The 14,104-nt window shown below is 48.2% G+C and overlaps 1 protein-coding gene across 9 annotated transcripts in view; it reads right to left on the bottom strand.

Annotated features, from left to right (window-relative positions):
- LOC109884605 (brain-specific angiogenesis inhibitor 1-associated protein 2-like) overlaps positions 1–14,104 on the bottom strand; it is a 151,992-nt gene extending 137,888 nt beyond the window's left edge. For 6 of the 9 annotated variants that reach the window (XR_004206801.1, XM_031813845.1, XM_031813842.1 and 3 more), the window contains exon 1: positions 13,769–14,104. Coding sequence is in view for 7 of the 9 variants with exons in the window: in XM_031813845.1 (XP_031669705.1) it covers positions 13,769–13,840 (72 nt within the window). In the remaining 2 variants the exon portion in view is untranslated. The remainder of the gene's footprint in view (positions 1–13,768) is intronic. The other 3 variants (XM_031813841.1, XM_031813844.1, XM_031813843.1) reach the window with 2 other exon arrangements.

Here is a 14,104-nt window from a genome sequence, read left to right as displayed (position 1 = left end):
GTTAGTCGGGTATAATTGGGTCTGAGTGTTCCTTGCCACTGGCAGTGTGGTAGTGTTGACAGTTTGGGAGGGGTGCTGGGAAGGGAATGGAAGGAGGGAAAACCTGAGGGCAGGTAACGATGGGACACACCCTTCTCTCCTCTCTCCTGGCCAGGCTGGCAGGGTGCGGTCGGTTGGTTAGGAACACAACCTCAACACTGCTGTTTCACAATCCCTGTAAACCACATAGAGACATATATAGAGATGTTTACGTGGCTCAGATGGAAACTGTCCTAGTTGACACATTCTGGAGCCAGAGCATGGCAGACAGGGGGTTTCAACCTCTTCCCACCTCTCCTAGACTCCTCCCCTCCTATACTCTTCCCACATCTCCCAACACCTCCTCACATTGTCTCCTGTTTCCCTCCCAACACCTCCTCCCTTATTCTCCTTCCCTCACCATCTGCCCCCCTCCTTCCCTCACCATCTGCCCCCCCCCCCTCTTATTTGGCAGCCAAGATCAGTCCAGATGTGACATCCCCCTAACTGTTAAAATTAGGATTTGTGGGATGTTAATCAGCCAGTCTGTGATTAAGGAGCAGCTCCTACCTCGGGCCTATGAGGTCAGCCCTCTGTCCACCCCTCCCCCTCCAGACCCAAGCCACAAAGCTTGCTACAGATCTAGGATCATGCCCCCACCCCGTCCATGTGTTGTTCTTCATTGTCTTCTAAAAGGCTAAACTGATCCTAAATCAGCAGTCCTACTCAGACACTGATACATATGGCCTGTGAACTCTGAATTGGGCCTGAGGGTTTGAGGCCCTCCCATCCCCCTGCCACAGTGTTGTGTCGTGTTGACTTTCCCCATTGTCTGCCCTCCTTGGTCCTAACAACCAAGTTGCCTAGTAATATCACACACCCACACACATCCCCGCCCCCAGCCCCGCCCCACGAGATTACAAGCTGGCCTGGTGGAGATCAGACGTATGCAAACATGCAACCACACACACACACCAAACCTTGGTTATATGCACACACACACTCACCAAACCTAGGCTATATGCACACACACTCACCAAACCTAGGCTATATGCACACACACTCACCAAACCTAGGCTATATGCACACACACTCACCAAACCTAGGCTATATGCACACACACTCACCAAACCTAGGCTATATGGACACACACTCACCAAACCTAGGCTATATGCACACACACTCACCAAACCTAGGCTATATGCACACACACTCAAACCTAGGCTATATGCACACACACTCACCAAACCTAGGCTATATGCACACACACTCACCAAACCTAGGCTATATGCACACACACTCACCAAACCTAGGCTATATGCACACACACTCACCAAACCTAGGCTATATGTACACACACTCACCAAACCTAGGCTATATGTACACACACTCACCAAACCTAGGCTATATGTACACACACTCACCAAACCTAGGCTATATGTACACACACTCACCAAACCTAGGCTATATGTACACACACTCACCAAACCTAGGCTATATGCACACACACTCACCAAACCTAGGCTATGAGTGTCAGTCTGGAGACGCCCTGATGTCAGAAAGCCTTACTAAGCCTGTGAGTGTCAGGATGACCGGGTTCTGGAGCTCCATGTTTAGAGCTGTTCAAGCCCTCTCTCTCTCTGTCTCTCTCTGTGTGTGTAGCTGTCTGTCTCCCACTAAGGTAAACAAAGTAGAGGGAGGGTGAGTCACCATACTGAGTCACTGTAGGGTTCAGAGGCCTGTCTCTCCTTCAGGTAGTAGAGGGATGGTCACTGATGGGAGTGGGGGCCACAAACTCTGAACTCATCATGAGGGGCCACAGTGGCTCGCGGGTCTGAGTACTCACATCTATACCCACACATGCAGTCAGAGCCAGGGGACCGGAGCTAAACGGTCCCCCCGCGAACATAACATTTTAGCTCCCCCTTCACAGAAGAGACTGATGTTAAGTTCATTTAAATTCAACACACTTTGCCATGGGGGTGTAGAGAAAATGTTGCAGTTTTAAAGCAAGTTTGTTGCTATTCTACACATTTTGCCATGTGGGCGGAGAGAAGATGTTTTAGTTTTATAATGCTATCCTACACATTTTGCCATGTGGGCGGAGAGAAGATGTTTAGTTTTATAATGCTATCCTACACATTTTGCCCTGGGGGCAGAGAGAAGATGTTTAGTTTTATAATGCTATTCTACACATTTTGCCATGTGGGCGGAGAGAAGATGTTTAGTTTTATAATGCTATCCTACACATTTTGCCATGTGGGCAGAGAGAAGATGTTTAGTTTTATAATGCTATTCTACACATTTTGCCATGTGGGCGGAGAGAAGATGTTTAGTTTTATAATGCTATCCTACACATTTTGCCCTGGGGGCAGAGAGAAGATGTTTAGTTTTATAATGCTATTCTACACATTTTGCCATGTGGGCAGAGAGAAGATTTCTTAGTTTTTATTATGATATCTGAGTGAGAGTAACTAACAAAAATCTATGGGGGCTCCCCGGTCGATAATTCGATCATAATTACTACAATTTTAGAAAGCTGGCTATACTAACTTACCAATCCAAAACATGTTACCTGACATGGCTCATTGAGTGACTGTTCGTGACATAAGCATTTTATTTTGACGTCTCAACAGTAAGTTTAGAAACAGACTGAGTAAATACAAATAAACGTGTGTTTTACAGTCCAGGCTAACATACAGTGGGGCAAAACAGTATTTAGCCAGCCACCAATTGTGCAAGTTCTCCCACTTAAAAAGAGGAGAGAGGCCTGTAATTTTCATCATAGGTACACTTCAACTATGACAGACAAAATGAGAGAGAAAAATCCAGAAAATCACATTGTAGGATTTTTTATGAATTTATTTGCAAATTATGGTGGAAAATAAGTATTTGGTGACCTACAAACAAGCAAGATTTCTGGCTCTCACAGACCTGTAACTTCTTCTTTTAAAAGGCTCCTCTGTCCTCCACTCGTTACCTGTATTAATGGCTCCCGTTTGAACTTGTTATCAGTATAAAAGACACCTGTCCACAACCTCAAAGAGTCACACTCCAAACTCCACTATGGCCAAGACTAAAGAGCTGTCAAAGGACACCAGAAACAAAATTGTAGACCTGCACCAGGCTGGGAAGACTGAATCTGCAATAGGTAAGCAGCTTGGTTTGAAGAAATCAACTGCTGGAGCAATTATTAGGAAGTGGAAGACATACAAGACCACTGATAATCTCCCTCGATCTGGGGCTCCACGCAAGATCTCACCCCGTGGGGTCAAAATGATCACAAGAACGGTGAGCAAAAATCCCAGAACCACACGGGGGACCAGTCCGGTGACACCGCCACGGCCAGTCGGTGTAAAGGAAAGAATGGGGCCATGTATCGTGAGATTTTGAGTGAAAACCTCCTTCCGTCCGCAAGGGCATTGAAGATGAAACGTGGCTGGGTCTTTCAGCATGACAATGATCCCAAACACACCGCCCGGGCAATGAAGGAGTGGCTTCGTAAGAAGCATTTCAAGGTCCTGGAGTAGCCTAGCCAGTCTCCAGATCTCAACCCCATAGAAAATCTTTGGAGGGAGTTGAAAGTCTGTGTTGCCCAGCAACAGCCCCAAAACATCACTGCTCTAGAGGAGTGTATGGAGGAATGGGCCAAAATACCAGCAACAGTGTGTGAAAACCTTGTGAAAACTTGTGAAACCTTTGTTATATACCCTTTGTTGGCAATGACAAAGTATTGAGATAAACTTTTGTTATTGACCAAATACTTATTTTCCACCATAATTTGCAAATAAATTCTTCATAGTTGAAGTGTACCTATGATGAAAATTACAGGCCTCTCTCATCTTTTTAAGTGGGAGAACATGCACAATTGGTGGCTGACTAAATACTTTTTTGCCCCACTGTATTATGTTCTGGGAGATGAATCCACTATTAAAGGGGGTCCGTGGGCCACATCCCCGAGGAAGAGCGTGAGATTCCAACACCCCCACAGCTGTGCTTACAAACCCTGCCCTGTACTCATGTAGGGACTCAAACCAAGGAGTGCCCCTTTACTGAACAAACAGGGCCACAATGAGATTCAACCCACACACACACACTGCTGTGCTTACAAACCCTGCCCTGTACTCTGACACACACAGTGGTGTCATGTGAGTCACAACAGCGTGTTGGCATCTCCTCCACCCGGTGCAGCCGCCGGCTGCTTAGGCACGCGTGCACAAGACCGCGCTAATGCATTCTGTAGTGAAATGACCCAGCAGGATTCAAATGTCTCCTAAACCATATCACAATCAATCCCCAGTCCTGCTAACAACCAATGAGGCTTGGGGAAACCCCAGAATAGTAGGAGACAGGAAACAGTATGGAGAGTGGAGTTCAAACCCAGTCAAGTTAGGTGACACGACCACGGCCAGTCATCCAGTCCGGTGACACCGCCACGGCCAGTCATCCAGTCCGGTGACACCGCCTCGGCCAGTCCGGTGCACTCCAGTACAGTAGGTGGCGTTAATGCACAATAATGTTGGATGACAGCCACGATAAACCCCACAGAAGAAGGGGCAGGGTCGACACTGGTAGCTAGCTAGTGTTGTGCGGTATCCAGATTTTCGGCCGTCTCCTCCTCCTCCATCTTCTTCAGCAGAGCAGACAGGCCCGTTGCCCTAGCGACTCTCCATCCCCTCAGAGCATGTAAAGCTAGGCGGTTTATACATCATTCTACCATGGAAATGGACCTGGCTGTACCATGCAGTCACCCATAGCAGAGCCAACCAAATCAAACTTTATTTGTCACATGCGTCGAATACAAGTGTAGACTTTACCGTGAATTGCTGACTTACAAGCCCTTAACCAACAGCGCAGTTCAAGAAGAAGAATATATTTACCAAGTCGGCTAGAATAAAAAGTAATAATAAAAAGTAACACAGTAAGAATAACAAGGCTATGGAGGCTATATACAGGGGGCACCGGTACAGAGTCAGTGTGGAGGCTATATACAGGGGGCACCGGTACAGAGTCAGTGTGGAGGCTATATACAGGGGGCACCGGTACAGAGTCAGTGTGGAGGCTATATACAGGGGGCACCGGTACAGAGTCAATGTGGAGGCTATATACAGGGGGCACCGGTACAGAGTCAGTGTGGAGGCTATATACAGGGGGCACCGGTACAGAGTCAGTGTGGAGGCTATATACAGGGGGCACCGGTACAGAGTCAATGTTGAGGCTATATACAGGGGGCACCGGTACAGAGTCAGTGTGGAGGCTATATACAGGGGGCACCGGTACAGAGTCAGTGTGGAGGCTATATACAGGGGGCACCGGTACAGAGTCAGTGTGGAGGCTATATACAGGGGGTACTGGTACCGAGTCAGTGTGGAGGCTATATACAGGGGGCACCGGTACAGAGTCAGTGTGGAGGCTATATACAGGGGGTACTGGTACAGAGTCAGTGTGGAGGCTATATACAGGGGGCACCGGTACAGAGTCAGTGTGGAGGCTATATACAGGGGGCACCGGTACAGAGTCAGTGTGGAGGCTATATACAGGGGGCACCGGTACAGAGTCAATGTGGAGGCTATATACAGGGGGCACCGGTACAGAGTCAGTGTGGAGGCTATATACAGGGGGCACCGGTACAGAGTCAGTGTGGAGGCTATATACAGGGGGCACCGGTACAGAGTCAGTGTGGAGGCTATATACAGGGGGCACCGGTACAGAGTCAGTGTGGAGGCTATATACAGGGGGTACTGGTACAGAGTCAGTGTGGAGGCTATATACAGGGGGCACCGGTACAGAGTCAGTGTGGAGGCTATATACAGGGGGCACCGGTACAGAGTCAATGTGGAGGCTATATACAGGGGGCACCGGTACAGAGTCAGTGTGGAGGCTATATACAGGGGGCACCGGTACAGAGTCAGTGTGGAGGCTATATACAGGGGGCACCGGTACAGAGTCAGTGTGGAGGCTATATACAGGGGGCACCGGTACAGAGTCAGTGTGGAGGCTATATTCCATGGGGCACCGGTACAGAGTCAGTGTGGAGGCTATATACAGGGGGCACCGGTACAGAGTCAGTGTGGAGGCTATATTCCATGGGGCACCGGTACAGAGTCAGTGTGGAGGCTATATACAGGGGGCACCGGTACAGAGTCAGTGTGGAGGCTATATTCCATGGGGCACCGGTACAGAGTCAGTGTGGAGGCTATATACAGGGGGCACCGGTACAGAGTCAGTGTGGAGGCTATATTCCATGGGGCACCGGTACAGAGTCAGTGTGGAGGCTATATACAGGGGGCACCGGTACAGAGTCAGTGTGGAGGCTATATTCCATGGGGCACCGGTACAGAGTCAGTGTGGAGGCTATATACAGGGGGCACCGGTACAGCGTCAGTGTGCAGGCTATATACAGGGGGCACCGGTACAGAGTCAGTGTGCAGGGGTACAGGCTAGTTGAGGTAATCTGTACATGTAGGTGGGGGCGAAGTGGCTATGCATAGGTAACAAACAAACAGTGAGTAGCAGCAGTGTACAAAAGGGAGGGAGGGGGGGGAGTCAATGTAAATTGTCCAGTGGCGATTTTTATGAATTGTTCAGCAGTCAAATGGCTGGGGGTTAGCAGCTGTTGAGGATCCTTTTGGTCCTAGACTTGGCGCTCCGGTACCACTTGCTGTGCGGTAGCAGAGAAAACAGTCTATAACTTGAGTGACTGGAGACTGACAATTTTATGGGCTTTCCTCAGACACCGCCTATCATATAGGTCCTGGATGGCAGGAAGCTTGGCCCCAGTGATGTACTGGGCCATTCACACTACCCTCTGTAGCGCCTTATGGTCAGATGCCCGGCAGTTGCCATACCAGGATGCACGGCAGTTGCCATGCAGTTGCCATACCGGTCAGGATGCTCTCGATGGTGCAGCTGAAGAACCTTTTGAGGATTTGGGGACCCATGCAAAATCCTCTCAGTCTCCTGAGGGGGAAAAGGTTTTGTTGTGCCCTCTTCACAACTGTCTTGGTATGTTTGGACCATGATAGTTTGTTGGTGATGTGGACACCAAGGAACATGAAACTCTCGACCAGCTCCACTACAGACCCGTTGATGTTAATGGGGGCCTGTTCCTGTAGTCCACCAACAGCTCCGTTGTCTTGCTCACATTGAGGGAGAGGTTGTTGTCCTGGCACCACACTGCCAGTTCTCTGACCTCCTCCCTATAGGCCGTCTCATCATTGTCGGTGATTAGGCCTACCACTTTTGTCGTCAGCAAACTTAATGATGGTGTTGGAGTCGTGTTTTGCCACGCAGTCATGGGTGAACAGGGAATACAGGAGGGGACTAAGTACACACCCCTGAGGGGCCCCAGTGTTAAGGATCAGCATGGCAGATGTGTTGTTGCCTACTCTTACCACCTGGTGGCAGCCTGTCAGGAAGTCCTGGATCCAGTTGCTGAGGGAGGTGTTTAGTCCCAGGGTCCTCAGCTTACTGATGAGCTTTGAGGGTACTATGGTGTTGAACGCTGAGCTGTGGTCAATGAATAGCATTCTCACATAGGTGTTGCTTTTGTCCAGGTGAGAAAGGGCCGTGTGGAGTGCAATAGAGATTGCGACATCTGTTGATCTGTGGATCTGTTGGGGCGGTATGCGAATTGGAGTGGGTCTAGGGTATCCGGGAGGATGCTGTTGGTGTGAGACATGACCAGCCTTTCAAAGCACTTCATGGCTACCGATGTGAGTGCCACGGGGCGGTAATCAGGCAGGTTACCTTTGCTTCCTTGGGCACAGGGACTATGGTGGTCTGCTTGAAACATGTAGGTATTACAGACTCGGTCAGGGAGAGGTTGAAAATGTCGGTGAAGACACTCGACAGTTGGTCCACGCATGCTTTGAGTACACGTCCTGGTAATCCATCTGGCCCCGCGGTTTTGTGAATGTTGACCTGTTTAAAGGTTTTGTTCACATCGGCTGCCGAGAACGTTATCACACAGTCATTCAAAACAGCTGGTGCTCTCGTGCATGATTCAGTGTTGCTTGCCTCGAAGCGAGCATAAAAGGCATTTAGCTCGTCTGGTAGGCCCACGTCACTGGGCAGCTCGTGTCTGGGTTTCCCTTTGTAGTCCGTAATAGTTTTCAAGCCCTGCCACATCCGACGAGAATCAGAGCCGGTGTAGTAGGATTCAATCTTAATCCTGTTTTGATGCTTTGCTTGTTTGACGGTTCGTCTGAGGGCATCACCGGATTTCTTATAGGCGTCCGGATTAGCGTCCCGCTCCTTGAAAGCAGCAGCACTAGCCTTTAGCTCGATGTGGATGTTTCCTGTAATCCAGGGTTTGTGGTTGGGATATGTATGTACAGTCACTGTGGTGACGACGTCATCAATGCACTTATTGATGAAGCCAATGACTGAGGTGGTGTATTCCTCAATGCCATTGGATGAATCCCGGAACATATTCTAGTCTGTGCTAGCAAAACAGTCCTGTAGTGTAGCATCCGCGTCATCTGATCACTTCCGTATTGAGCGAGTCACTGGTACTTCCTGCTTTAGTTTTTGCTTGTAAGCAGGAATCAGGAGGATAGAATTATGGTCAGATTTGCCAAATGGAGGGCGAGGGAGAGCTTTGTATGCATCTTTGTACTACACAGGGCCAGTACTACTACTACTACGACTACTACTACACAGGGCCAGTACTACTACTACTACGACTACTACTACACAGGGCCAGTACTACTACTACTACTACTACTACACAGGGCCAGTACTACTACTACTACTACACAGGGCCAGTACTACTACTACTACTACACAGGGCCACTACTACACAGGGCCACTACTACTACTACTACTACACAGGGCCACTACTACTACTACTACTACACAGGGCCACTACTACACAGGGCCAGTACTACTACTACTACTACAACACAAGTCCAGTACTACTACACAGGGTCACTACTACTACACAGGGTCAGTACTACTACACAGGGCCACTACTACTACACAGGGCCAGTACTACTACTACTACACAGGGCCACTACTACTACTACTACTACTACTACTACAACAACACAGGGTCACTAGTACTACACAGGGCCAGTACTACTACACAGGTCCACTACACAGGGTCAGTACTACTACTACTACTACTACTACACAGGTCCACTACTACTACGACTACTACTACTACTACTACTACACAGGGTCACTACTACTACGACTACTACTACACAGGGTCACTACTACGACTACTACTACAACACAGGGTCACTACTACTACACAGGGCCAGTACTACTACTACTACACAGGGCCACTACTACTACCACTACACAGGGCCAGTACTACTACCACTACACAGGGCCAGTACTACTACAACAACAAAGGGCCAGTACTACTACACAGGGCCAGTACTAGTACTACACAGGGTCACTACTACTATTACTACTACACAGGGTCACTACTACTATACAGGGCCAGTACTACTACTACTACAACTACACAGGGTCCGTACTACTACACAGGGCCAGTACTACTACTACAACACAGGGTCAGTACTACTACTACACAGGGCCACTACAACTACTACAACACAGGGCCACTACAACAACACAGGGTCACTACTACAACAACACAGGGCCACTACTACTACTACCACACAGGGCCACTACTACACAGGGCCAGTACTACTACTACTACTGCTACACAGGGCCACTACTACTACACAGGGCCAGTACTACTACACAGGGCCACTACTACTACACAGGGTCAGTACTACTACTACTACTACTACACAGGGCCACTACTACTACACAGGGCCACTACTACTACTACAACACAGGGCCACTACTACTACACAGGACCAGTACTACTACACAGGGCCAGTACTACTACATAGGGCCACTACTACTAATACTACACAGGGTCACTACTACTACTACAGGGCCAGTACTACTACAACACAGGGCCAGTACTACTACTACTACTACTACTACACAGGGCCAGTACTACTACTACACAGGGCCAGTACTACTACTACACAGGGCCAGTACTACTACTACTACTACACAGGGCCAGTACTACTACTACACAGGGCCAGTACTACTACTACTACTACTACACAGGGCCAGTACTACTACTACTACTACTACACAGGGCCAGTACTACTACTAGTACTACTACTACTACACAGGGCCAGTACTACTACTAGTACTACTACTACTACACAGGGCCAGTACTACTACTACTACTACTACACAGGGCCAGTACTACTACTACTACTACTACTACTACTACACAGGGCCAGTACTACTACTACTACTACTACTACACAGGGCCAGTACTACTACTACTACTACTACACAGGGCCAGTACTACTACTACTACTACTACACAGGGCCAGTACTACTACTACACAGGGCCAGTACTACTACTACTACTACTACACAGGGCCAGTACTACTACTACTACACAGGGCCACTACTACTACTACTACACAGGGCCACTACTACTACTACTACACAGGGCCACTACTACTACTACTACACAGGGCCACTACTACTACTACTACTACACAGGGCCACTACTACTACTACTACACAGGGCCACTACTACTACTACTACACAGGGCCACTACTACTACTACTACACAGGGCCACTACTACTACTACTACTACACAGGGCCACTACTACTACTACACAGGGCCACTACTACTACTACTACTACACAGGGCCACTACTACTACTACTACTACACAGGGCCACTACTACTACTACTACACAGGGCCACTACTACTACTACTACTACACAGGGCCACTACTACTACTACTACTACACAGGGCCACTACTACTACTACTACACAGGGCCACTACTACTACTACACAGGGCCACTACTACTACTACTACTACACAGGGCCACTACTACTACTACTACACAGGGCCAGGAGGCATCATTATCAACACTGGAGGACTAATGATTCATCAAAGTGCATAGAGACTCAAACAGTATCAGGTGTGTATCCATCCAGAGAACAAACACTTCCCCGCCTCCCTCCCTCCTTCAGGGTCTCTAAAAGAAGCGTCTCCCTCCCAGCCTCTCGTCATCTGGCCTCCTTTCTGACGTCTGACAGATTCCCAAAAGAAGAGCAAGAGAGACCTCAGCTCCCCTCAGCCCTATTCTGGGATCCGACATGTCCTTCTTTCAGAGTAGAACTGTGCCTGGTGAAGGCTGAGAGAAGAGGGGGGGGGGGGGGGGGGGGTGTATGGAAGTCGGTGCACTGCAGTGAACAGGGCAAATGGGTGGTTAGTTGGATGTTGGGGCTTGGGTGGTGTTCAGTAGGGAGAAAACGGTTTGAAGGATTTTGAAACATAGATGGTAGAAACTGAACAATAACCAAAAAGAACAAAGATTTGGTTTCTTTTGCCAAACCTTTTCATATGGTGGGCCCTACTAACATTGCCATGGTCTCTCCACCTTGAAAAGCTGAGAGGAGAACATGGAGGCTGTGTGTGTAGAATCATAGTGATGTGATTCCATGTGTAACAGGAAGTTGTTAGTATCCTCATAACCAGACAGTTTTGTTAGCATTCCACAACAACTATGCACCAGGTGTTTCCCATAGCGTTTCATTAAAAAGGTTCAAGCCCTGTTGCCAAGCGCAAGGAAGTCAACTTGAGCCCTATGGCCAGCCAACATGTGGTAGTTGAGACCCTTAGCATACTTTAAAATGGTTACAACTGAACTGAGTGTTTTAGTCCAGGTATTTCTGTAGGCTTATATGTGCAGACCCCCCACTACAACAAAATACCTTGTTTCAGGTCCAAACCCCAAGGCCCTTCCATATTCTGGAAGCCAGTTCGTTTCCTATAGGCAGAGGGCTCTAGGCTATGCAGTGTAAAAGGAAGGTTCTGTCCCATCTGAAATCTCAGCCGTCAGGTGTCAACTAGTTGAGGGTTTCCTAAAGGTGAGGGTTTCCTAAAGGTGAGGGTTTCCTAAAGGTGAGGGTTTCCTAAAGGTGAGGGTTTCCTAAAGGTGAGGGTTTCCTAAAGGTGAGGGTTTCCTAAAGGTGAGGGTTTCCTAAAGGTGGTCCTGCCCCCAGGGAAGATTTTGAAAGCTTGATGAAGAGTTGGTTATTTGAATCAGCTGTGTAGTGATGGGGGGGGGAATTAAACATACACCCAGGGGGGCCCAGGACACCCGCCTTCTCTGAAACACCTCTCCCCTTCTCTCCCCCCCTTCTCTCTCTCTCACGCTCTCCCCCCTCTCTCTCTCTCTCTCTCCCCCCTCTCTCTCTCTCTCTCTCTCTCTCTCGCTCTCCCCCTCTGCCCCCTTCTCCCTCTGCCCCCCTTCTCTCTCCCCTCTCTCTCTCTCTCTCTCTCTCTCTCTCTCTCTCTCTCTCTCTCTCTCTCTCTCTCACTCTCCCCCCCCCTCTGTCTCCCCCCCTTCTCTCACTCTCACGCTCCCCCCCCTCTGCCCCCTTCTCCCTCTGCCCCCCTTCTCTCTCTGCTCCCCCCTCTCTCTCTGCTCCCCCCCCTCTCTCTCTCTGCCCAAATATGTTAAACTAGTTATATTATTCTTTTGAATTTCTGACTTTGATTTCAAATCAAAATGTATTTATAAAGCCATTTTTACATCAGCAGAACGTGTGTATACAGAAACCCAGCTTAAAACCCCAAACAGCAAGTAATGCAGATGTGGAAGCACGGTGGCTAGAATTTATTATAGTTCTATAAATAACAGATAAATAAAAATCCCCAGGACCGACTGAGAAACCCTGAACTAGCTAGTAATATACAGTTAGATCTAGCTGTCCTAGTGGATCAGTTTGGAGGCTGTTCTCTTAGGTCATCAATGGAATATGAACGCCTGGAAAGAAGCTTGTCCCAATATGAAACTAACACAGAGGCTCCAGCCCAGGCTTATTTTTGCTGAACAGGTTTTGTGATGTTGAAATCCCCAGGGCAAATGTTTGAAGTACCTGTTACAACACAGCCTGCTAGCTGCCCTACCTCTACTACCTCCTCCTTCCTGCCCTGTCAACCAAACACAAATGTGTAGGAATGTCTCGCTCTTTCTCTCTCTCTCACACACACACACCCTGTTCTAGTGGACACAGTAGGGTGCCAACATGAAATACATTGAAAGAAGTTAATGTGTAATGAATCTATTGATTAAATGTGACTGTGCCACGGTGTGTGTCATATGTAGCCTGTCCATTACATGTTCACTATCTCTCACATCAACATAATACTGAGCCTGAACGTATTACAAACATGATCTAGTTATCATGGCAGAAGCATAGCGCAGTATGACATGTCTGAAAAGTGGTGTGTAGCCTACATTGTGCGGCTGCGCCGAGGAGCGCCGATTTTACTGTAGAAATGTAGTCCTACCTGATGCCCCACGGACGGCAACAAAATGAAAGCTACGCGTCGCTATTGACTGTAAAATACGTATGATAACTCACAGAATGTCATTAGGGAGGTAGGTCATAATTTTGAAAAGTACATTTATTCAGAAAAGTAGGCCAATATAATTGAACAGGGAAGACCTTCAATAAAGAGCATCGAACGCTCCCTCGGGAATTCTCTTCGAATGAAGAGATTCTAATCGCAGTTCAAGATGCGCACCGAATGGGGGAGGGCAAAAACGCTATTAAAATCACTAATAAAAACACATTCCAAAATATTTACATAACTTATATTATGAGTAGGCCTATATCGTCTGTCAATAACCTGTGGTATCAAACTTTTTATAGTTGTAGAAGCTTACCTTGTAGACATTCTCCGTTATGCGGTGAACCTCGTCGGTGCGAGACATCTTGAAATCTTCGGTCAAAACCATAAACAGTATTTTCCTTTAGAGAGAAGTTATCCGAGTGAAATACGCCGAATGGGTAGAGAGAGTAGCCTAAACGAAGAGAGGATGTGATGCGATTTACCGCGAAGGTACGTGTGCCTGAAAGAAAGACAGTAACCGGAAAATTCTCTTGGTCGGTTGCACCCACTCAATCCCTCTCACGCAATCAATCGCTGCGGTGTTCGCCAAAGCGTCTTGTCACATCGCGAAGCTTTTCCAATTACAAGAGCACCACCCGCCTTCTCTGAA

The sequence above is a fragment of the Oncorhynchus kisutch genome, unplaced genomic scaffold (assembly GCF_002021735.2).
Source record: "Oncorhynchus kisutch isolate 150728-3 unplaced genomic scaffold, Okis_V2 Okis06b-Okis10b_hom, whole genome shotgun sequence".
Lineage (NCBI taxonomy): Eukaryota > Metazoa > Chordata > Actinopteri > Salmoniformes > Salmonidae > Oncorhynchus > Oncorhynchus kisutch.
Note: the sequence above shows the minus strand (reverse complement) of the source record. Positions and strands in the feature narration are given on the sequence as shown.